Genomic DNA, 25,614 nt, shown 5'->3' on the forward strand with positions numbered 1-25,614 from the left:
AACCCTGCAAACAAAATCATGGGGTGTGGGGAGAAAGTCAAAGACCAAGTTCAAGTTCTGATTCTACCATTCACTGCCTCCTATGTACCATTAGCCTCAATGTCCTCATATACATTTTGTCTCATACAGTGGTCACAAGGAACAAGTAAGACCATGGATGTGAAATCATTTTGAACTGTGAAGCACTATATAAATATGAAAGCAAGATTTTTTTAAATTAGAATAATTCAGGAGTAGGTCCCAAGGCCTCAGGTCTTAACTACTAAGTAATATAGTGTAGGGGTTGAAAGCATGAACTTTACAGCCAGGTGACCTGAGTTTCCATCCGCTATTTATCAGCTGTGTGAAATTGGGAAGATTTAGTTAGCGTAAAATGGGAGTATTAGTAGTTTCTACTCATAGGACTGTTGTAGGATGAAAGGGGTTAATATGTAAAATGCATGGGTTAATATGTAAATTACATTTAATTGTAAATCTAGTTGCAAATCACCATGTCATTGATATGTAAAATAAATAACATGCAAATTTAAAATGTAAATTATATTTAATATGTAAATTAAAAGGGCTAATATGTAAAATACAGATGTTAAGCAGGAACTGGCAATAAGTGCTCTATAGGAGGTGGTGGAGCCAGTGACGCTGGGTGTGGGTATGAAGTTGGAGCCAGTTATCAGAACTGAGTCACCAGGTGAGGATCAGGTACAGTAATGAAAATGAAGAACCACAGGGTGGACACCTCTGCCTAGCACAATCCCTGCTTACTCAGATCAAAAATGATCTTGTTGCAGAGCGTGGTGGCACAGGCTTGTAATCTCTGAGACTTGGGGGGCTGAGGCAGAGGATTGCAAGTTTGAAACCAGCCTCACAATTTAGTGAAGCCCTAAGCAACTTAGCCAGACCTTGTCTCAAAATATAAAATAAAAAGGGGTGGGGATGGACTCAGTGGCTAAGCACCCCTGGGGTCAATTTCTGGTAGAAAAAAATAAATCTTGTCATTTGGGGTAGAACTGAAGCTGCACGAACAGTCAGAGCAACTATTTGGAGCTTGAGAATGGGCCCATTCAGACACATTTTTTTGGTTAAAGGAGAAAACAGTGTTAAATAGTTTGCTCTTTAAGATCACAAAATGTGTCAGTATGCCATGGAATCAAAATGTCAGTATCTGAATATCCAAATGTTAAGAAAGCAGACACATTTGTCCTCTATATTCTATCCTTTCTTTAATAAGCGTAGGTTACTAGCATTTCAGAGTGCAAGAGACCTTAGAAATGCATTCTTTTCAATTAATAGGATCACTGACCAGAGTATTATTTTTACAAACACATAGTGTTCTCTTGGATTAGATTTTTTGTTTTGTTTTATTTTTCATGTTAAGAAAGTAAAAATAGTACTTAGAATCTCCCGGGGGTTGTTCTAAGTGCTTTAAATTTTTAAAACATTTCATCTTTACAAGAATCCCTTGAGAGAGACATCATCATCCCACTTATGTAAGAATAAATTGAGGATCATAAAGATCATTCATAATTAATGGATAGTTGGATCAAGTGTCAAACCAAGTCAGCCCAGCACCAGAGTCCATATTCTCAGCTATTTGGTGCTGTCATCTCAGCACCTGTGTGCTCTAGAATCTGGGTATGAGGGCAGGCTCTGGAGTCCTGAGCTGCTACTACCTGTTGTGGCCCAGTTTTTCTTAATGAGTGGCATTAAATAGAAATTTTTTTCATAATAGAGAAAACAATAAATAATATTTATGCCAAGTATTCCAATATCCAGAAATGACATGCAAAAGGAGTCTGCTTTTTCTCATCCATGATTCTATAGTTGAGCATCAAAGGTATCAAATGTTGATACTTTCCATACAAAATATTATAATGTCTTGCTTAATTGATGCTGCTGGCCAGGAAGATATTTTCATGAATGTATGTTAGTTTCCATTTTTGTCTTTGCTAATGTCTCAAAAGTTCAGGTTGTTTATGTTTGTTTCTTATTTTATTTCGTCATTTAAAAATTTTTTTTGATTCTATTTTTTAATTGACACAATGACTGTACATATTTATGGGGTACCATGTTTCCTATTTTAATAACTTTTTGTTCATTTAAATATTGTTTCATCTTAGTTTTTAAAAATTGTTTTTCTCCTAAGTATTATCAGGTACAAAAATTAATAGCCTTTTACTTTATTTTCTTCTTCACTGAATAAAAATATTAAAATCGAACTTATCTTCACTGAACCTTTAATAGCCTTACTCATTTCCAAGTAGGCACAGTACCATTTGTAATTCTTGTTAAAGTTTAATTTAGCAGTTTCCAGTCCTCACAACAGTTGACTTATCCAGGCTAATTTGATTTAATCTTTCTAACAAAATGTCAGGATACACTCTGTTCCTACATAAAGAACATGTCCAATTCATTTAAGGGTTGGTGGCTCATGTAAATAGACTTCAGTAGCATTTTCATTTCGGTGTTGTGCAGTCAGAAATATTTCTAAGGGTATCAGGACTTGGGGGAAAACTAAAAACATGAATTAAAAAAACAACCTCTAAGATACATTTCATCCTAAAGTAAGTAAAATCCTCAAGACCAAACAAGACAGTTTTTTTTTTCTTTTTGTTACTGGAAATTAAATCCAGAGGCACTCTTCCAGTGAGCTTGTGTTTGTTTGCTTATATGTTTATCTATTATTTTGAGAGAGGGTCTCACTAAGTTGCTGAGGCTGGCCTTGAACTGGTCATCCTCCTTCCTTAGCCTCCCAAGTTGCTGAGATTTCATGTGCACACCAGTACACCTGGCTCAAGATCAAACAATATAATTTTAAGAATCACTTAACACTGATGATGTTTTCTAATAATGGAAATAATAAACTTTACCAGAAAATATTGTTGAGATGGAGTGGGAGTTGTGTGGGGGGAGAGAGACAGAAATAAAACTTATAACATAGCCATCCAATAATGATGTTCTAGGGTTTAAAAATAGAATTTAAATCTCAACATACTTCTATCTGGATTATGAAAATGAAAGTCCAGCAATAGCCCACTTGGTAAACACAGGAGAGATCACATTAAACACATTTGTTTAATTCAAATAGCAGAGTATCATCAAATACATTAAAATATCCTCCTAATGTAGAGATGGCAATAATTTTCAATCCTCTTGTGTGAAGTCATAATAAAATTAGTGTAAGATTAAAATTTTGGAGTTAATTTTGTTAAATCAAGTGATATATCAAGTTTTCAAATGAAACAGCAAATGCCTAGTATAAAATAGCTATTTTTCCAACTTTGAACAAATAACGATATATCCAAAAATGTTGTGCCCACAAACAAATGTATGATTTTTATGTTGCATGTTTGAACTGGAACTAGATGTCTACTAAAAACCCAATTTGTGATGAAGACCCATTTCCCTCTAATTGAGAAAGTAGGACAGGGGAAATGCTATAGATATTAACTGTAAGGAAATCCAGTCAATAACATAAAAAAAGATCAGGATGTTCTGTTTTTGCTAGCTATGTTTAAGAATGAAGAATTTAACTTGCTTCAAATCATTCACAGACGCAGTATAATTACTTTTGTTGGTTAGTACAGAGTTTGAGCTCTGAACATGGGAAGGTTGTCTCTAAATCAGTAATACACAACAAACCAGTTATTGATTTTCTTTCAAATGAATTCCTGTCTGACTCTCATTGTTCTCATTGTTCTCATAATAGTCATATGTTTGACCTTATACTTACGCAAATACGATGTGACTAATTATTAGCTTCAATCCAACCTAGAGAGTTAGTTGTCTTGTGAACAAGGATTAAACCCAAGAGAAAACTTCGATGATATTGGAAAAAAATATTGAACCTGGGTCAGCAAACACTGCTCACACTTTCTGAAGATTTACAGTAATGTAAGGAGTATTCAAGGGTTTTCCAGGTAACCAAGCCATGTCTCCCAGATCCCATTGCTCACAACATCAGAGCCTAGATTTGAACCTTATAGTTAAGATCAATAGCATATCCCCTGTCCTACTTTCTCAATTAGAGGGAAATGATTCTTCATTCTGGATCACCTTGGCTAAGCTAAGTAACTTCTAATGGTATTTTACTGAAATATTTTTTCCTGCTGTCCTGTTACCTTTCTCTCTGGTTCTCAGGTTTATAAAATCTGTGTTAGTATCTATGAAACTGTCGCTGGTCTGGCCTGGTTCCTATCCTCATACTGCTTGACTTTTCCCAGTGACCTTTTGTTAAGGAGGCCCTTCTTAGGGTCCCTCATCATTATTCAAGGCTTCTGTATCTACTTCCCCCATCAGCACTCCCATTCCCCAACCACCACTGACTCCTCTCCCAGTTTAGCTCCCCAGTGGGTCCTCACCAATCTCACCCCTCTCTACTCTTTCCACACTTTGGAACTTTTCTTCCATCAGTCAGGGGAATCTGCTGCTGCCACAATTTCAAATTCCCCATGTTCTCCACATTGTCTTAGAATATATTTTTTTGATGGTGCTGGGAAATTGAACCCAGGAGGATCTTGCACTGTATGTTATGTTGTGGATTATGTTATATAGTATATTGTTTTGTGTATATATGTAGGCATACATGTTGAATTCTATAGGATGGTATAGTGATCAAGAGCAGTTATTAGAGACAAATTATTTGAGTTCAAATTCTAGCTTCACTACTTACAAACTTGTGGCAGACGGATTTAATCTCCATCTGCTTTGGTTTCCCTATTTGTAATATGAGAATAACAAAATTAACTCAAAGGTTGATATGAAAGTAAAACTAGTTAATATATATGAATCAAGATTTTAAAACAGGACCTGACACTTTTATATAAATGCTATATGAGTAATTATTTTCTTTATTGTCACGAGTCACAGCAAAAATGAGTTGAGGCAAATATAATGAAGCAGGAAATCTACAGTCCAATATAAAACACAAAGCAACGTGGAGGTTAAGACAGGTGATTAGTTACGACTTGGATAAGGTGAAGTATATAACAATTTGATTTTGACTTTGCTTTTGATGTCTGAGGAATCTCATTGCTTCACATGAAACAAAGGTTTGTGACAGGGAATTTTATATTAGAAGTTCCTTTTGGTCCTTCCAGAAAGCACATGAGGTGAGTGTTATCATTTCCACTTTACATAAGAATAAACCGGTTTAGAGAAATGTATTAGCTTAGTTTCTATAACACAGTAAGTGGTAAAGCTGTGATTTGAACTCAGAGCTTCTTGACTCCCCAAACCTGGAGTCTTTGCAAGCCTTCACTTGAATTTTCCATTGGAACGCAATTGGAAATATTTAAAAAACAGTGCCTGACCTCCAAATTGGAATTTTGATTTTTTTAAAAACAGAGTTTTAATTAGATTTAATGTATATACCATACAATACACCCATGTAAAGTGTGTGATTCAGTGTTTTTTGTACTCTATCTACAATGTATTTATCACTGCAATCTAATTTTCGAACATTTTCATCTTGGGGTGGGCCTGGTAACAAGGTCACTGGGGTGTTAATTTCAAGGTCACAGATTCTATAGAAGTCTTGACGGGACTTCTAGTGGTTTGTGAACCTTTTCTAGGACTCACAAACTTCATGATCTCTAAATAGACAGTAATGTAGCTCAGGAAGTATTAAGAAACTCTGGACCAGTGTGATCTCAATCTTTTGAGGTACACAAAGATCACTGGGGGCCCTTGTGAAAATTCACATCCAGTAGTTCCAGGGTGAGGCCAGACCTGTTATCATTTACTATAATAATATTGATGATAAGAATGCTAACTTTGGACCCAATTATGTTGAATCTTATGTGCCCTAAAAACCAATTCTCATTACCAGATCTGTGTTACAAAAATCACCTGTGTTCAATGATTATTATTGTACTTTCATTTTGTCAATAAAACATTGTGGACATCTATTATCTTTGTTGTTGCATAAGTATCTACAAAATAGCTATGATTTTGGCACTTAGTCCTAAAAGTCTAAAATATTTGCTAGCCAGTCCTTGATTGAAAAAGAGTTTGGCCAACTCTTGCTGTAGACCATAGTGTAAAGTCACCTTTGAGGAGCAGAAACGTCATCCATCTTACTTTCCACAGTTCATTGCTGCATGTGACAGACATGGCATTACTAAGAACTAAATACAAGGGACAGTAAGCTGGCGGTATTTAAGAATAATTCCTCCTCTAGAGGAAAAGAGGTATGGGCAGGTGAGAGTCAACTTCAGGATTAGTTTAAAAATAGATATTCCTGGAGTGGCAAGCTACTCTCCTGGTGATAGCATGGGCAGATGTCCATAAAGGACCTTGATTCCTTCTCACCAGTCACGTCTCTACATCCTTGGAAGCAAGATTCCATAGGATTAATCTGCAGTTCATATTACGAGCTTGGTTAACTGGATTTGGATGGTGGTTAGTGGAACTTATAGGTAGAAGTTGCATCCTCTTACTTACACTTAAGATGTTTGTTCAGGGAACTGAAATTTCAAAAGTTATATGACCATGCATTTCATATGTATGAAGGTATTTCTGCTCATTTTTGCCAACATTAACTCACTTTGATCACATGTGAAAGGGACCTGTTCTATACTTATGCCAGAACATGCATGACTTTCAAAATTCTCCATGCTTCAAGTAGTGTCCTGCCCCATAATCCTCTGTTGCAGAGTTTCCTCCCTGACATTCATCTTGATCTATGTTTGTTGGGTTTTATCAATGACAATTTAGATCTCCTAACTAATGGTTAATTTGGAATCTCCCTTTTTGATACAAGAAGTTGCCCATTCTCAATACGTCCCTCTCCTTCCAAACAACCCTCATTGCCAAAAGGTCCATAACTGTGGTCAGATTTTAGCATGCTCCAGGGGAACAAGTACAAAGTTTGACCTGGAAATAACTAGATTATGTACCAAAAATTTCCAAGTTATGCTTTGTATTATCAGAAGCCTGAAGCATCAACCTAAGAAAAATGTGATACAACACTGGATTAGGCTAAAGTTATTGATATGGTGCAAGGGATTCTGTGTTTAGTGTGCTACTTTTGCCACTGTAGGTATTTTTAACAGTTTACCTGATTGGATAGTTGAAAACTGAATGAAGCAAAGACCTATACCATTGACATTGAGTAATATCCTTGACTCCTGGCTTAATATACTCAACTAATTCTCCCATACTTTGATTATCCCTCCTTGGTCTTTCATCATCTCCTTTATTCCTCTGTCCATTGTTTAAATATTGTTGCTTGTAATGCTACTATCCTTGTCCCTTTTCTCTTCTGGGTGATCTGACTTGATTGGCTTCAGCTCCAACCTAGGGACCAGATTCCCAATTAAATGTTGCTAGTGTAGACTTCTCTGATAAACCCTAAAAAATGTATTGAAAGTTCCACATTCCACATGCCTTTTTGGACAAATCCTTGTTGATGCTTGCTTCATAAGCACCTGTATCTTAACACATCTAAATTGCAATTCATTACTTTTTCTTTTTTAACCTTTTTCATGTTGTATTCTCCATCTCTGCAAAGAGTATTACCATCAATATTCCTAGGTTTTACCTCAGTTTTACTAAATCAGAATCTATGGAAAGGGAACCTTAGGAATCTATTTTTTTAAAACAAGTCTTTTACATGTTCCTGTATACATTTAAAATTGAGAACCTTTGTAATTCTCCATGCTTGTCACTCTCTTCCTTCTTCCATACTACCCACATGTAGTTGGTCACTGGTTTTTATTGAGATCATCCCCCAAGATCTCAAAAATGATCCTGTCCCACTAACACTGCCTTAGTCCCCAGCCTTCCTCTGGCACTCCTGTAAGTACCTCCTCATTGTTTATCTGACCTCCATCCTGTCCTTCAGCCAGTCACCAAGGAGTGCTGTTCTTTCAAAACACAAACCTAAAATAGAAATCTGGCTGTGTTATTCCTTGGTTTAAGAGCATTCAACAGCTTGATGCCATAGGAGCAATTTTTGTAGACTTTTTAAGGTCATGGAACTCTTTCTTCAAATAAGATTTAATCAGGAAATCCAACTTATAGAACAGATAAAAACAAGCTTGACTACTCAGCCTCTCTTACTGTGTTTCCTGAGAAAACATCCTGAACATTGAGTTTGAAAAACACTGGATAAGATCCAGATGCTTTATGTGGATACCAAATTCCTCCCACTCCAGCATCCCCATCCTCTTACCTCTCTGCCATTAGCCCAGACCCCAGCCCTGGGGTTAGTCACTATTTCCTGGACTAGTTCTGTATTCTTGTGACTTTTCACATTTCCTTGTCTTACAACCTAGAAATACCACTCTCTTATCCTTTATTTTTTTTTCTTTGTGCTTTCAGAGCCAGAGTTGCCATTTGTGACTTTTTTATGTCTCCACTAGAAAGTAGACAAAGCTTTTGAGAACAGGACCCATGCTTTCTTCATGTGTGGATTCCCTACCTCCAGAATAAGTTCTGACACATGGTTTTATACATGCTTCTTACACGAGCATCCATACACTCTGTAACCAGTTCTATCTGCTTTTTGGTTTTATTTTCTTTTCAGATAGAACATGCCTTAGTGAATTGAACATTACTTTTAAAAAATAAGTTTATTAACTTAGAGGTTTTACTACCCTACTCTATAACTCTACTACTATTCTCTTCTTATTCAGTGGCCAAGCATGATAATTAGTGGATATATGCATTGTGCATCATGACATATGAAACTGAGCTAATATGGCTACCATATATTTTTGATAGAAATGACATTTGCTGGATTTTTTGTGTGATTCTCATGGGGTGTTTTTTCTTCACATTTTTATTGGTGCATTATAGTTGTACATAATAGTGGGATTTGGACATGCACCATTTGCTGGATTTTTTTTTAATCTATCGATTTAGAAGTAATATGTATTCATTGTTGCAACACAAAATAAGGAAAATTACAAAAAGGATTTTACAACATATTCATAATATAACTACTCAGAGATAGACTTAATATATTAGTTTATTTCCTACCATTCTTTCTTTATAATATTTAGGTGTATATGTATGTCTTTTAATGCAACTAGGATCATACTACATAAGTAGTTTGATATTCTTATGTTTTCGCTTATCTTTGTATTGTGAGTCTTCCAGAATTTCTTCATATAAAAATAATCTTAGTATTATTAAAAATTTATTATTAATCATAAAAATGCAATGTTTCTAAATAAACGCCAAGATTTATAAATTCTTCATAGAAAGTCTAGGAAGCCAGAGCCCTCTGGGTATTTTGTGTATCAAAGGGAATGGAAGTATGTTTCAACAGATCCACTTTAATTAATATTGCTTAACTTAAGTAAGAGCAGAAAGGATGGAGATAGGAGTCTAAAAATGTTCAAACGTCTGTTTTATGTGAGCCATTGTGCTAAGCACTTTGTATCCAGCAACTTATTTTTAATAGTCCCAACAAACCAAAAAAGTAGACATTAAAAGTCACATTTTACACATGAATGAGATGCAAAAACTTTTCCACATTATTCTCTCAGGGAGTTGAATTTTAATTTCATTAGTTTCCAATGCTCATACTTTATCCATTACCCCACACTTTCTTCAGTACCAACCTTGAGCAGGTATAAACAGCCAGCCCCTGACTCTGAAGATTGTATTGGTGTTTACCCTATGAATATAAGTCCTTGGGTAATCAAGGTTTATGAAGCCCTGAAATTACTTCCCTTTGTCATTAGAACATGAGTATATATTTTCAAGATAGTTTGTAGTTTTCACTGTTATCTGTGGGTTAATTGTCCCCCCCAAAAGGTTTACGAATCTCTGCTACAAATAATGGGCTGTAAAAAATGTTGATGAAACACTTTGAGAAGTCTTTCATTTTACTTGTTGGGGCTTGTGTTGAGAATGTTATCTTCCCTTGCTCAATTCCCTGAAACCTATGGATCAAGTTTTCTCCCAGTACCCACCAATACCCTCAATACTGTTGGTTTATAGATGAGTTTCAAATAATTTTCATTTCTGCTAACTGCTCCCTTTCAGCTAATTTGTGCATCTATGTATGTAAAATAATAACTTTTGATTTCTTATCAAGATCTTGAGAGTTGAACATTTCAAACCATGTTAACTTTTCTTTGTACAATTAAAAGTGCCTGATTCAGGCTGGGCATGGTGGCGCAAGCCTATAATCCCAGTGGCTCAGGAGGCTGAGGCTGAGGAGTTGCGAGTTCAAAGCTAGCTTCAGCAAATGCAAGGCAGTAAGAAACTCAGTGAGACTGTCTCTAAATAAAAGTTGGCTGGAGATGTGGCTCAGTGGTTGAGTACACCTGAGTTCAATCCCTGGTAACCCCCTCACCAAAAAAAGTGCCTGATTCAGTAATAGTAATTGGAGTCTCATGGTATACATGCAAGTGCTCCACTACCATCAAGATCCGAAAGAACAGGTTACCTTTGATCTGCAGGTTTCCTGATAACTACTATCTTATATTTCCTATATATCACAAAGTGATATATTATAAATTAATGGGGCTCCCAAATTATCACTACTCTCATTTCATTGGAATCTATTCATCTCCCTTTAAATTGGTAATGATTTTAGTGATTTTATTGACAGATAAAAACTTGTCAGAAGTAATGTTCTGGAACTTTCAAGGTTAAGTTATAAGATATCTTGCAGCTTCTGCTTGGGTCTATTAGAACACTTGTTCTGGGGAAAGATGGCTGCCATAAAAACGTTCACTACACAGGGATCACCTTGAAGGAGAGGCAACACAGAGTGTCAAGGTCAATAGCCCCTGTTGTGCTCCCAGTTGACATCTGGCATCAACTGCTAGTCACGAACATGTCATCCTTAGCAGTCCACCTAATGCACCTTTCAGACGACTGCATCCTCAGCTGCCATCTGACTGCAGTTTCATAAGAGACACCAAATGAGTGCTTCCCAGTTGAGCCCAGTCAATCCACAAAAGTGTGAAAAATAATGATATTTGTTTGAAGTCACTATGTCTTCAGGTTGTTTGTTACTGCACTAAATAACTTAAACATGAAGGAGTGTGTGTGTTCAAATTGTACTTAAAGCTAATAAACTTCACTTACATAGAAAGTTTCCAAGAAAATTCTTACCACCCGATGTTCTTACTATGTGAATTATCTTTCTTGTTTTCATATTCTCCCTGGAAATCTTTTTGAAAAAACAAGCAAAACATTTTCCATACCTTTTATTAGTTTTTTATATATATATTTATTTATTTACTCCCCACTTTTCAAAGGGAAGACAGAAGGCAAGAAAGAAGGGATATTTGCAAAGTAGAAGTATATAAATTATGACCAAAGCTGGGACCAGCATTTTAAGTTTATCACATTGTTTGCTAACCTATGAATATCCAGCTTTTCTAAACTATACATCGATTTTTTTTTTGGGTGCTGGGGATCGAACCCAGGGCCTTGTACTTACAAGGCAAGCACTCTACCAACTGAGCTATCTCCCCAGCCTCACATCAATTTTAAAGATGTGATTTTTTTATGTTTTAATCAAAATTTTTTTTAAGTTTTAAATTTTATTTGTTCTAATTAGTTGTACATGACAGTAGAATGCATTTAGACATTTTCATAGATCATTCATAAATAGAGTATAATCTCTCAGTTTTCTGATTATACATATTGCAGGATCACATTGTCATGCAGTCATACATGTACATGAGGTAATAATGTCTGTTTCACTCTACTATTTTGTGAAATGCTATAACTTAGAATTATTGGAAGAGAGTTGACTGATTGTCTGATTAAATGGAACCTACCATATGTTGAGACAAAGGCATCATGGTAAGGATAACACTATGTACAGTAGTTCAGTGGTACTCTCCACTGTAAATCTGGTAGTACTGCAGTGGCTCCCAGAGAATTAGAATATTTGTTCAATATCTCCATCCAGAGCATCTGTCCAGAGTTTGGTTTCTTATCACCTCAGACTGATCCATTGTTCTCTCCTAAGATGAGATGTCATGTATTCCAATTTTTATTTTAGGCATTACTTCTTTTTTTTTTTTTGTGGTGCTGGGGATTGAACCCAGGGCCTTGTGCTTGCAAGACAAGCACTCTACGGACTGAGCTATCTCCCCAACCCTAGGCATTACTTCTTGACTATTTTTCATCTTATTCATTAATTTATTCATTTGGAAAATATTCTTGAATGCCTGCTATAGTGCCAGGAACTGTGTGAGGTGCTGGAAATACAGCAGTAATCAAGACAAAACAAATTCTTCCACAGAGCTGAGAGTTTAGCAGGGAAAACCAACATTAAATAGGTGTGGTGAGCCAGACCTATAGTCCCATCTACTCAGGAGGCTGAAGCAGAAGGATGGCAAGCTCAAGGCCAACCTCAGCAACTTAGAGAGGCCCTGTCTCATAACAAAAAAAAAAAATACTTTTTTCATATATTTATTAATTACCTGTATGTCTTCTTCTGTAAAGTGTCTTTCCAGTTCCTTGGCCCATTTATTGATTGTATTTTTGGTGTAAAGTTTTGTAAGTTCTTTATAAATTTTGGAGATAAGTGCTCTATCTGAAGTGCATGTGGAAAAGATTTTCTCCCACTCTGTAGGCTCTCTTTTCACACTATTGATTGTATCCTTTGCTGGTTGAGAAAAAACTTTTTAGTTTGAGTCCATCCCATTTATTTATTCTTGCTTTGATTTCTTGTGCTTTGGGAGTTCTGTTAAGGAAGTCTGATCCTAAGCCAACATGATGAAGATTCAGGCCTACTTTGTCTTCTATTTGGTGCAGGGTCTCTGCTCTAACTCCTAAGTCCTTGATCCTCCCTTCAGTAAATGAATGGATAAAGAAACTGTGGTATATATACACAATGGAATATTATTCAGCCATAAAGAAGAATAATATTATGGTGTTTGCAGAGAAATGGATGGAATTGGAGAATATCATGCTAAGTGAAATAAGCCAATCCCAGAAAACCAAAGGTCGTATGTCTTCCCTTATAAGTGGATGATGATATATAATGGGGGGGGGATGAAAGAAGAATGGAGAAACTTTAGATTATGTAGAGGGAAATGAGGGGGGTTATGAAAAACTGTATAATGAGACAGATATTATCATCCTATGTACATGTATGATTACACAAATGGTGTGAATCTACATCATGTACAACCATAGAAACGAAATGATGTACCCTATTTTTGTACACTGAATCAAAATGCAGTCTGTAAAAAATAAAAATAAATAAATAAATAATAAAAAATAAAAAGAGCTGAGGATGTGGCACAGAGGTTAAGTGTCCCTGGATTCAATCCCCAATGCAAAAAAAAAAAAAAAAGTACATACGGTAAATTTTTGATGCAATCCTTAGTGTTGTTCATCAAATATTTGTGATCAGTCCCCTTATGGGCAAATAGTAGGATAGCATTTCTTGGTCCCCTTATAGTTGGGCAGAGCTAAGGGATCACCAGTGCTGGTTAGCAATTTCTGAATAGAAATAATGTTTGTCACTTTCAGGCCAGAACTTTTAATTCCTACTGCGAGAATGTCAAAGTTCTTTTCTTTTTTCCTTCTCCTGTAACAACTGCTAATGTTCAAAATTGTGGTTACTCCATCAGCCTGGATTCTTAGGGCTATAGCATGAGCAACAAATAAATCTGTGTTATTATAAGCCTTTATGATTTTGGAGTTGTTTGTTTCACAACATTTCTAGACTAATGGTGTTCAAAATATCTGTGCTGAAGAATCAGGTTTATTATTTCTATTTCCAATCTTTTGCAGACTACTATTTTCATAAAATATTTAAAACAAACACATGAGATATAAAATACATAAAAATTTAAGTTTAAATTGTAACTAGGTTCAACTAGATTAAAATGAGTCTTGTTAAATTGCTAGAGAAAATTTTAAACTCTTATTCTCAATTTCTGCGCTTAATATAATTGCAAACCAAAAAGTTAGCAGACCTGCACCAATTTGCAGTCACTGTTTAAAAACCACTGTGCTGACTTATTCTAACTGTAGAGAGTTGTTATGGAAGAAGTAGAGTGTATGGAAAAAAAGCAGAAATGAAAATGTATTACACAGATACTGTATGAGTTTCTCTTTGCTGCTGTAACAAGGTACCATAAACTTCATGTTTTAAAACAACACAAATGTACTATCTTATAGTTCTGAAGATCAGACATCCAAAACAAGTCTTAGGAGACAGAACTCACATGATTTTAAGAGCTGGGTACCTTCTAGAGGATAATCCGCAGGAGATAATCTGTTTCTTTGAATTTTCCAGTTTCTAGAGATCACCTACTTTCCTTAGCTTGTGGTCCTTTATCTTTTTTTTTTCTCATAAGGGAGTTTATTAAGCAAACAGAGTGTCTCCCTGCAGTGTAAGAGACAAAATGAGAGGAAAAGAAAGAGAATGAGAAAGGGCACGCACTAGAGAGAGTGTGAAAGCCAGGAGGATAGAGAAAGTGAGGAGGAGAGACAGAAGAATGAGAAAAGATGGCAGGGTAGCTACAGTAAACAGTTGAATTCCGCCGGGCTAACAGGGGACCAATATCGGAGAAGGATACTTGCAAGCTGACTGATGAACCAATAGTTAGCTAGGATCACAGACTGACAAGTAGTTGGGAGGCGGGGAAAATGGCTGTAACAGAAAGGGCGGGGGAGCAGCTTTATGCATTCCATTCCCCCGTTTCTGTTTTTATAAGAAAATCTTTTGCTCTCCAGTTCTTTCCGAAGCTTTCTCTCTCCTTCCTGCCTAAGTGACTGGGGCTGGTTTTGCAGGTGAGATGTAAAAAGTCCATTATCCTTCCAGACTTCCAAAGGCAGATGGTTTTCATGGACTTCATTTCCTTGATTTGACTGATCCTCTATTTCTACACTAACTGCCTGTCCCCAATTCTGGCTTCATTCACCCCTCTAATTTTAGGAACTCCTTCACTGCTGTAGGGAAAGGGGGTGATGACGGATCTGGCTTCTTCGAACTGGAAGGGGGCAGTGTGGCGCAAGCAGTTTAAAGTTCCCTTTTTAGAAATTGGGTCAATTGAGGGGTCCATGGTAGAAGTCCAGTTGGGGAAGAGCAGATTGTAAAGGCATCTGGGGATGGGTGCTTCTATGAGAGAAGAACAAAAAGACATGAGTACTGAAATGAGATTGATACAATATAAATGTTGCAGAATCTGGAACATGCCAATGCACATCATAAAGATGACAGAAGTCAATAATTCCTCACCAGGGGGTGGAAGAACTGAGAAGTTGTTCCCATAACAAGGCCTAGCAAAGGCTGGAGAGAACAAGGCCTTTATTTGGGAACTTTAACATTGTCCAGGTTATCAGGAATGTAAACACAACAGTTAGTAGAGATCTCTATACTTCTGTTACTAGCAAACATAGATTAAGCCTACCTGTGTCTGCAGGCTTTAAACTGACTAAAACTTCCGACTCTGGCAGTTTCTCTTGATAGTTATCAGGCACATTTGCCTAAGAATCTCTTTTGTAGCTTTTAGTCTTTATTCTAGTGGGCTAACACAAGTGTACATCTTAACTTACATTTAACTATTATTTCTTTTAAATGCCCAAGAATGGCTGTATTTTGGTTTTAACTGTTTTGCTAGATGTTTAAGATCAAGCTGGTCAAAGTGACCTATTCCTGTCTGTTAAAGAGTCAACTGAGTTCCCACAGGGGTCACTCATAGAGAACTTAAGAGCAGCTTCTTAGCTCCATTAGTGCTATTGGTTAGGCAGGCTCTCCTCGATGAAGTGACTTCCCTTGAAAGCACTAGGGATGTCTCCCTTTTTCCTTGACCCTCCTCTGCAGCAGGTGCACTGAGTGGCTTTTCCTCTAGTGGCCTCATCAACTCCTTGATCAGGAGGTTGTGTGACCCAGAGTTGCAAACCTCCTTAGAGAAGTCCTCTTGTTCCCTGGGTTCAGACTGACTTTGAGGGCAAGACCCAAATATGGACTTTTCTTGACCTCTGTATTTAATCTCAATCTCTAAGTTTGATCTTAACCATCAAGCAAGTCAGTCTCACCAGTCAGAAAGTAAGAGTACTGGGCTTTAGCTTCACTGTCTATAACTTTACAGTTATTTACCCCTTTTTATCTAATTGGGGTCTACATTATCTGTCCTATAGATGATGGCTTTTCATGTTAATCTATGGTGTACTTCTGCAAAATATCAGGCAACAGAGTTTACAAGGAAATAAAAAATGGAATCACCAACAGTAAAACATTCAGTTTGTGCAATAGCTATCTTGAATTTTGGCTGAGTTATTCATTTTATCCCCTGGTTGAGATCACAGTAATCTTTACAACAAACATCAAACTTTTGAACACAACTTTAAATGAGTTAAAGTCTGGCTTACTTTGGAGCCATTCTAACGTGCAGCAGAGTTGTGAGGCAGAGCCTTATCTCAGGTAAGGCGGAGCTTCCTCTTTTGCCATGACCAGCATGACCAAATTCTCAAGTTCAGTAAGGGACAAAGGAGTATTAGAAAATAAAGGTTTATAAACACAGATTTTGAAAATTAAGCCAAGATCAGATGGAACTCTGTTCTCTGATGGAAATGCAGATCTAAGGAGTTATGTCAGCAATATTTATATATGTATGTAAGCATTATTCTTTGTTTTCATGAAAGTTACAGAGAAGGTGGGCAGGAACCAGAGAAGGGAGCTGATGAAACACTGGTTATCTAGCAAAAGAATTCCTTCCTGCCCAAGAGCTGTGTGCCTGAGATCAATGTACTGTCACAGCAGTTAGGCACCAGGCATGCCACAGCCATGAGATCATCAGAGACCCCAATCTCAGTCACTGTTGTCCCATTTTTGCTACCATGCATTACACTCTTTCTTAAATGTTATTTTAAGAAGTTTACATATATTGACTCCTGAGTCTATATGAACATTAATTAACACAATTTAACATTATATCTAAAAAATGAATTAAAGAAAGACTGAGAGAGCTTTTAAGTTTCCTTTTGTGTGGCAAAGTGGCAAAATGCTTTCATGTTTAACTTTTAAATAAATCAGGCTTTCAATAACTTTTAGAAATACAATTAACAAATTTTACATATACCCTATTGATGACAGGTCCTATAATAGAACATTAAATGATAGGTTCACCATTACAGACAAGTTTAATTTGGAGAATAGCAGCTTGATAAATTTTCTGCTTTAAAGGCTTGTATACCTGGAAAATATGAACACATTTAATATACAATGAATAATGTTTTTAAGTATGTTACTCCATGGAATAACTTTGTAAATTAGATGTCTCTAACAAACACGTTTGAGTAATCCCATACATGTCAACTCTAATTCACTCATCTTATTGTAAAAAAAAAAACCAAGGTATCAGACAAGTGTAAAAAAAACAAGATGTCAGACAAGTGTAAACAGTATTTTCCGTCTCTTTCCTGTTGAAGAAAAAGTCCTAGAAAAATTGATGTTAGATATTTTATAAACATCAACATTTTATTAGTGTGACCACCTAGAGACTTGTGAGTTACTTCTATTAGTTTACCCAATTTGAATTGAACCTCTTTAAATCACGTGAATTAAAAATATTTGGATCCATTTTTAAAATTTTAATTTTTATGTGCACTTATATTTAACACAAAAGTAAAGGCCTTGTAATATTTATCTCCATTGCAATGAAACAGATATTCAAAAATAACTCTAGAGTTGGATAAAAAGAACTGATCAAAAATCATTAACCTAGGTATGTAGGATCAAAATTGTGAGCTCAAAAATATAGCATTTAAGAAAAACAAAAGTCCTAGAAGAAAAATGATAATGGTCATTAATTAAAGCATGAGAAAATGAGAAGGAGAGAAAAGGTGAAAGGGAGAAAAGTATTCTGAGTTGTAGTCCAGGAGAAATTTAAAATGGACACTTTTTTTTCCCCTTGGGTTTGAGACTGGTCTCCCACTGCACCTTCCTCCATTTACATTTCAATGTAAGCCTTGACTGAGATCTGGATCTGAAAGGGGCTAAAATGTTCTAGCAGAAACTTGATGCTTAGGTCCTTTTAACCCTTTTTCCTGGTTAGTAATTAATTTAGGTTTGGACGCAGAAAATAGTCAAACAATTATCTCCCACTACTTGTGGGGAATGGGGCTGCTTATATTATATGGGGGAGCAGGGGAAGATGGAGAAGCAGGGTCTGGAGGCGCTTGAGCCTGCAGGAAGAGCTAAGAACCAAGAAAGAAGAGACTTGAAGATAAGGAATCCCTTTCCATCTGCCCTCTCACTAACGGAAGCTGTGTGCCATTACACAAACGAATTTTGATGGCTTTAAGTCGGGGGTCAGGCAAAGGGTTCCCAGGGTGGAATCTGCCAGATTGGAGGACCCAGATCCCATGGTGGGGACTGACACAGCCGAGTCTGTGGCCAGGGCATATGCGGCCATTTTGGATTGATTCACACAAGGGAGTTTATTAAGCAAACAGAGTGTGTCCCTGCAGGGTAAGAGAGAAAATGAGAGGAAAAGAAAGAGAATGAGAAAGGGCACGTGCTAGAGAGAGTGTGAAAACCAGGAGGATCCCTTCCTCTATCTTTAAAGCCATCGTTCTTTGTTTCTGTCATGCACCTCATTTTCTGACTTTAATATGTATGTCTCTTTTGTAAGGACCTTTATGATTATGTTAAGTCCACACATACAATCTAGGATAATCTTCCCATCTCGGGATCCTTGATTTAATCATGTCTGCAAAGTATCTTTTACCATATAAGACAACATATTCAATTTCTGGGGATTAGAACATGACGTTTAGGGGGTAATTATTCAGTTTACCACAAATAGCTAAGCTTGACTAGGAATCTGTATTTAAGCAGATCCTGTGGATACTTAGGAATTAGAACATGAAGCGAGGAGGGGAGAGTTTCCCAGGCAATCTTGCAAGTAGGAAGATCTGGAGTTGAGAAACATTATGGCTTCTTTAAAGAAATGAGACATGAGTGTGACTAGGGCATAGATATATGAGTCAGGGTGGGAAAGGGCCAAATTGTAAAAGGCTTATAAACCATTTTAAGCAATTTGACCTTATAATAGTAAAAGAAGTCAGGCTCAGTGGTGCACACCTATAATCTAGCATTTGGGAGGTTGAGGCAGGATAATCTCAAGTTGGAGGTTCACCTCGGCATCTTCACAAGATCCTGTGTCAAAATAAAAAGTACAAATGACTTGGGATGTGGCTCAGTGGCAGAGCACACCTGGCTTCCATCCCTACCATTGAAAATAAAAGGGGGGAGGGGAGACATCAACACATTGAAGTATTTTTTTCAGTTTGAGAGTGACAGTTATCAAATTTGAATTTTTGATGAATCCTGTTATGGTTTGGATATGAGGTATCCCCCGAAAGCTTCAGTGTCCAGCAGGAATGTTCAGAGGTAAAATGATTAGATTATGAGAACTATAACCTAATCAGTCCATCCTAGTGTGAATGGATTGACTGGATGATAACCATAGGCAGGTGGGGCATGGCTGGAGGAGGTGGTCAATGGGTATATGGCCTGGAAAGGTGCATCTTCCTTGGAGCTCCCTCTCCTCTGTTTCACTGCTTCCTGGTCATCATGAACAGATCAGCTTTCCTCTGCTATACACTTCCGCCATGATGTTCTATGTCACCTCAGGCCCAAAGCAATGGAACTGGCTGATCATGGACTAAACCTCTGAAACCATGAACCCAAATAAGCTTCTTCTTCTAAGTTGCACTTGTCAGGTATTTTGGTCACAGTGACAAGAAAATAGACTAACAGAAATCCCATATGGAAGAAAAGAATTGAGACAGAAAACTATGAGAACTAGGGTGGTGTCACTTAATTCCCAACATGTCTGAAACCCAAATCCATTATTCATTATTGCCCACTCAAACCAGCACATTGTCCTTCTCCCCATTTCCCTATTGCTGGCAATGTCACCTGTATCCTTCTACGATCAAATTCTTAAAATTATTTTTGGCCTCTATGTCTCTCTTGCTTCTAATTCCAGACAATCACTATACCTTATTCTTAACATTTTTTTAAACTCATAAATAATATACAATTATATGAACATGTTCAAAATAATGAACAATGTGGAAATGTCTTTTTTCATCCCTTCTCAAACACCTAAACAATCCAACTCCAGTAGCTGCATATGTGATTCACAGATCAGTACGTGTCATTCTTTGCCTTTTCCTAGGTATCTACATGTATTACATATGCACATATCTATTACATTAAAAATACATGCATTTAAAAATCTAATTATCTTCCTATGTTCAATAATATAACTGAAATATTTTCCACATCAGTATATTTTATATACCTCATTTAAATTACACTGTCATCTTGCTGTAACTTGAACCTATTTTAAAATTTCCACTCTTGGTAATTATGTCATCATGTAAGTGCATCTTCTAATTTTTCTTTCAAAACTTTCTCTCTTGGATTTGTTATTTCTCCTAACCAATATTTTAAAACTAGAAATGGTCTTCTCTTTAAAATTATCAAAATACCTGATGCCAAGATACAAACTAATAATGTTAAATATCTTTTTCCAAACTGAAGATTAAGTAAAAATTAACAATGAACATTAGAGTATTTATACAAATTTTAGTCAGACTTTAGAATTTTTTGAAATTCCATGAATTATCTAATAGCATCTTGTGGGCTACTTTTGTTCTGTGGAGGTACTGAGAGGCAGAAAATGTGGTGGTTATAAACAAGGGCCCTGAAAACAGACTAGTCTAAGTTACTTACTAACTGGTTAACTGTGGACAAGTTATTTAACTTCTCTATGCCTCAGTTTTCTCATCTGTATAATGAAGATAATATTTCATGAGGTGGAATCATTAAGATTAGTCGAGTCATGTTAGTATTAGCTGTTATTGTGGAATCTTCTGAGAATGCAGATCTTGAAGCATCAATCTAAATTTTATGGTGCTGTTAATTGGCCTTATTATTTGAAGAATCAATACCATGTGAAATTTGAAAACAAAAACAAAACAAAACAAAACAAACCATCAACTACAGCACTCCCACATACTATACCATAGAGTTGCCCAGCAAGAAGTAATTGGTCTATTGAAAATGAATGCCTGCAATTCCACAGCATCTGCCCTTGAGTCTTTTATAGTAAAAGTACTATTTTTTTCTCTCCCCACAGCATTTTTATCTCCATGGTAGTTCCTACTTTTGACAGTCATATGTACTCTTGTGGTTCTCCAATTATGGTTGCCCTACAGGTGACTGCTTTGTCTTTTTGAAAGGCACCCTCAAGTAAACGTGCATATGTTATTTAGCTTGTCTTCCAAACATCCCTCTAAGTATGTTGGGAAATCCATCTAATTGTGTTGTCACACAGTAATAGGCAAACAGGAAATTAACTGTTTTTTTTTTTTTTTTTTTTTTTTTTGCATTACTGGGGATGGAATCCAGGACCTCATGCATGCTAGGCAAGCACTTTATCACTGAGCTACATCCCCAGCTTGGAAATTAACTTCATCTTTATTAATTTCATTATAAGAGCACTCCCATAAATATTCTATTTTTAAAGCTCCATTTCAAGTACACAGTACTGAGAAATTTTTAGATATACCCTTTCTTTTGACTCATACATCAACCTCAATTATTTTTAAGTGTGTTACTCAAAACAGATGGTTTTTAAAATTTATTTCCCTGTGCAATGCTGTTAGAATTTTTTATTAAGGCATCTTTTTTGATGATTGGGAGAGTTAATGACTTACCAAAGCCATCAATGCCCAAAGGCAGCTGAATGACGTACAAACCATGTCATCTTTCCAAATAGTTTAGCCCATTTCAGCAAGGTTACTTGCCACAGGAAAGAATCCACATGTGAAATATTTAAACAGAGAGCCATTTGGGTAAGGAATTGGAAAATAAAATAAAAACTAATTTTTCTCTCCTAATCTGACTAGTATTTACTGTGCACATGTAATTTTTAAAATGAGGCTCAACTACTCATTTTGTTTTTCACTTATTTGAAGTATGTAGTGGGTAAAGGTTTGTCCAATTGGGTCTATGAACTAGCTGAAAAAATGAATCAAAAGATGCTACGTACTTACATGAATTCATTCAGACCAGATTCTGATCCTCAGTACAAAGACTCAGAAATTTGATTTGGTTGGCAAACAATGAACAGGTAAGACATGGACTCGAACTAAACCAAACACAGAGAGCCCGGTAGGCAGGCCAGAACATTCATTCCTAGAGGGAGAACTCTATGGAAAACCAACTTAAAATGAGAAGTTTCTGGAAGGAAATGAAATTTGAACAAGAGGAATTAGTTGTATTGTTTGAGTGGTTAATGGTATGAAAATTTGTCAGACAGTGGTTCACTTCATCACCCAACATAGAACATGTGTTACAGAATACAAAAATGTTGTTTCCCTTTAGAGACCTGGATATTTCTTCCCTGATTGCAGTCTGAGTGGGCACCATCAACATCTAGCTCCTTAGATCTTCTATATGTCCAGGTTCACTGTCTCTTCTCCTCCATCCTGTGTTTCTTTTAAAGGCTGCATTATCATCAAATAGATTCCATCTTACTAAATTACAATCACAGTCCAGCTCTGCCTTCTGGAGGAAACATCCTGATTATCTTGATAAAGTTTTGGCTACTTCTGATCTTGGTCACCCATTTACATACCCATTAGCTTATTAGTGCAGATACATTCAGGACTTGATTAATAAAACTCTCAGAGGACATTTTATTTCTTATATTCTTCACATCTTCTCTGTCATTTGCATGTGCTGCCGTTCTGCTATTCTCACAGGCAGACCCTTGGAGTTTTAGAGCAGAGACTAGTTTTTACAGCTAAAGGCATGGATAACCATTAGCTTCATTCAAACATTTCTTATAGCTCCCTACTCCTTGAATAATTGCTAAATATGGTTCTGTAGAATATTCATGTAGGACATTCTAATTGGATATTTCAGACATAAAATATTTCTTAAGTAAACCTGGCTGTAATGATAACATATTCATTCATGGAGTTCCAATTATTTTTTTCCATTTCAGCCTAAAGCCAAAGAGACACACAAAGGATGAAAAAAATCAATTGTGTTCTTTATGTGAGGAGACAGCAGTTGACAATGATGCGCAATTCAAACCATTAAATTTTCTGAAGTGCCCTTTTTGCTCTTAACCTTGCTTCTTCCTGTTTGTTTCAACCTTGGGGCCCTCTGATCCCTGCTGCCTCTAAGGTTTTATATATGGAAGAAAGACTTAGAGTAAATCCAGTCTGCAATGACCTGGGAAGTTTCCTCAGAGGGGGCTACCTCTTAGTCTGTAGGAAACAGGTCAATTTTTGAGTCATTTCAGCAACATTTTGGTTTGGTGCTTACTGTATACAAAACACACATAGGGACTTTGGAAAGTTGGGGAGGCTCTGGACTAGAACCTGTCCTTTCAGTTTGTCCTGAGATTTTGAGGTCATCCTGAACTTATGGCTACTGGGAGGCCCATAGCAGTCTTTGAGTGAATATCTGGTTATGTCTGGAAGTCTGGCAAGAACCAGGCAAACCAAATACAACTTGCATGTGGATTGTAGTTCACAGACCTGAGGAGAGACTGAGGGATAGTATCTTGCGATGATGCTCGATCACAAAATCCAGCAGATCACACTAAGAGTCACCATCTAAAGGGACTGTACAGAGGGAATCCAGATATCAAACCAATGAAATGTGCTCAAAAGTTAATGAGAGACAGGACCTGGCAAGCTTCTTATACTCACGAGGGGGTAGTTTTAAAACATCTATGTTTTAGTAAAGTAGTTCCCCTTACAGCATTCCAATACCTCCATAATGGATGCCTAAAACTGAAGATAGTAATGAACCATATATATATACCATGTTTTTTCCTATCTGCCACATAGTATCAGAGTTAATCTGTACTGTTTTATGCCATATGTTTTATGCCTACTATGTTTTATGTTCTATGTTTTAAGCCTCATTTGTATCACTATTTTTGCACTCTAAGGCTATTATTAAGTAAAATAATGGTTACTTGAACATAAAGCACTGAAACACGGATTAACCAAGATGACTGTTAAGTGACTAAAAGGGAAGGTAGTATATACAGTGTGGATAAACTGAACAAAGGGAGGAGTCACATCCTGAGCAGGACAGATTGGGATGGCACAAAATGTCATCACACTACTCAAAATAGCACACAATTTAAAACTTAGGAATTGTTTGTTTCCGGAATTTTTTATATTTTCAAACAGAAGTTGACTTCAGGTAACTGAAACTGCAGATGTGGAGAGACTAATATATATAACACGTATCTGGAATAATTCACAAACAACTGCATAAATCAAGAGAAGTAAAAGCCCCTCTTGAAAGTAAAGCATTGCCCAGTACAGGGGAAGGCCCTGCATTCTCCCTGTGATTATGTGGAATTAATCATGATCTTGAATTTTCCCCAAGTGTACCTATATTTATACTACTAATGTATGTAGTCCTAAATTAAATATTTTTACAAGATATAGCCTTCATATATGCAGTCATTCTTCATGAATTCTTCTGTAACTGAAGCTTTTTCATTCATTGTGAGATATATTTAGATTGATACATAATATGCACCATTCATAAGTGTTTCACCAGTCATGCTTTTTATGCTGTGATCCTAGTTTGGGGGAGAAGGAAGAGAGAAGGAGGGAGCTGCTTAAGGACCCCGACCTGTTGTGGACCATCCAGTGTGTGCATTTAGTATCCCAAAGTGGTGACCCAATTCAGCTGCAAGAGCGATGATGGGCTCTGACTGTCAGAGGAAGCTAATCATAATAGAAGAAACTGAATTTGCATGGAGGACCTGGAATCAACTCAATGCCATTTTGTGGTTATAAAAAACATGAAATAAGTATTTAATAAATGCATGTTTACTGATTTTAAAGATGTTGTTTGTGTTAGGTACATCAGTATTTCAAAAATCATGTAGTTTTACAAGTGCTGTGGGGAAAACTGCCAAATTAATTCTTCTCTTTTGTTTCCTCCACCTTTTCAGTGTTTTAATCATTCTGTCCCAGAGGATCTGATTCCTGCTCTGCAGCTTTCTGAAGAACCGACGTTGAGCATCATTAGTGAAATTCAGTGACTGCCTGACTACACATCACAGTAAAGCTTTGGAAATATTTTTTAGTTAAAACAATAATGACTTTCATGGAACACAATCCCAGTAGAGCCTCTTTTCCCTGGAAGACTATCCTGGAAGACTATCTAGCCACCAGCAGCAATTCTGCAGAGACTTTATAAAAACTACTTTAACTGAACTTGAATTTGGTGACTCTGGGTTGGCCAGGGGGAACCTTGGCAATTGTACACATCATCTCACCCTCTGGAAGATTCCACCAGTGCTACTCAGAGCTGCTGCAGAAATATCATGTCTAAGAACTCAGAATTGATCAATCTGTCTTTTTTATTAGATCATGAGAAGGAAATGATCCTGGGAGTTTTAAAGAGAGATGAATATTTGAAAAAAGTGGAAGACAAGAGAATAAGGTAATGCCCTTTGATTATTTCCTCTCTCCTTGACTGCTTTCTGTTTGTTTGAAGCAATTTAGATCAGAAATAGGGTAAATGTGACCACGTTGGAGACAAATATTTGTCAGGGACTTCATGGTTCCCAAGTATTAAAAACAACTTTGGCATCTCAGCATTTAATCAAA

At 36.6% G+C, this 25,614-nt stretch overlaps 1 protein-coding gene across 3 annotated transcripts in view; it reads left to right on the forward strand.

Annotated features, from left to right (window-relative positions):
* The window catches only part of Sytl5 (synaptotagmin like 5), a 240,223-nt gene that overhangs the window by 102,770 nt on the left and 111,839 nt on the right, over positions 1-25,614 (forward strand). For all 3 annotated transcript variants that reach the window (XM_047536026.1, XM_047536027.1, XM_047536028.1), the window contains exon 2: positions 24,954-25,447. In XM_047536026.1, coding sequence (XP_047391982.1) covers positions 25,329-25,447 — 119 coding nt within the window. In that variant the 5' untranslated portion in view covers positions 24,954-25,328. The remainder of the gene's footprint in view (positions 1-24,953; positions 25,448-25,614) is intronic.

Source organism: Sciurus carolinensis, chromosome X (assembly GCF_902686445.1).
Source record: "Sciurus carolinensis chromosome X, mSciCar1.2, whole genome shotgun sequence".
Classification (NCBI taxonomy): Eukaryota; Metazoa; Chordata; class Mammalia; order Rodentia; family Sciuridae; genus Sciurus; species Sciurus carolinensis.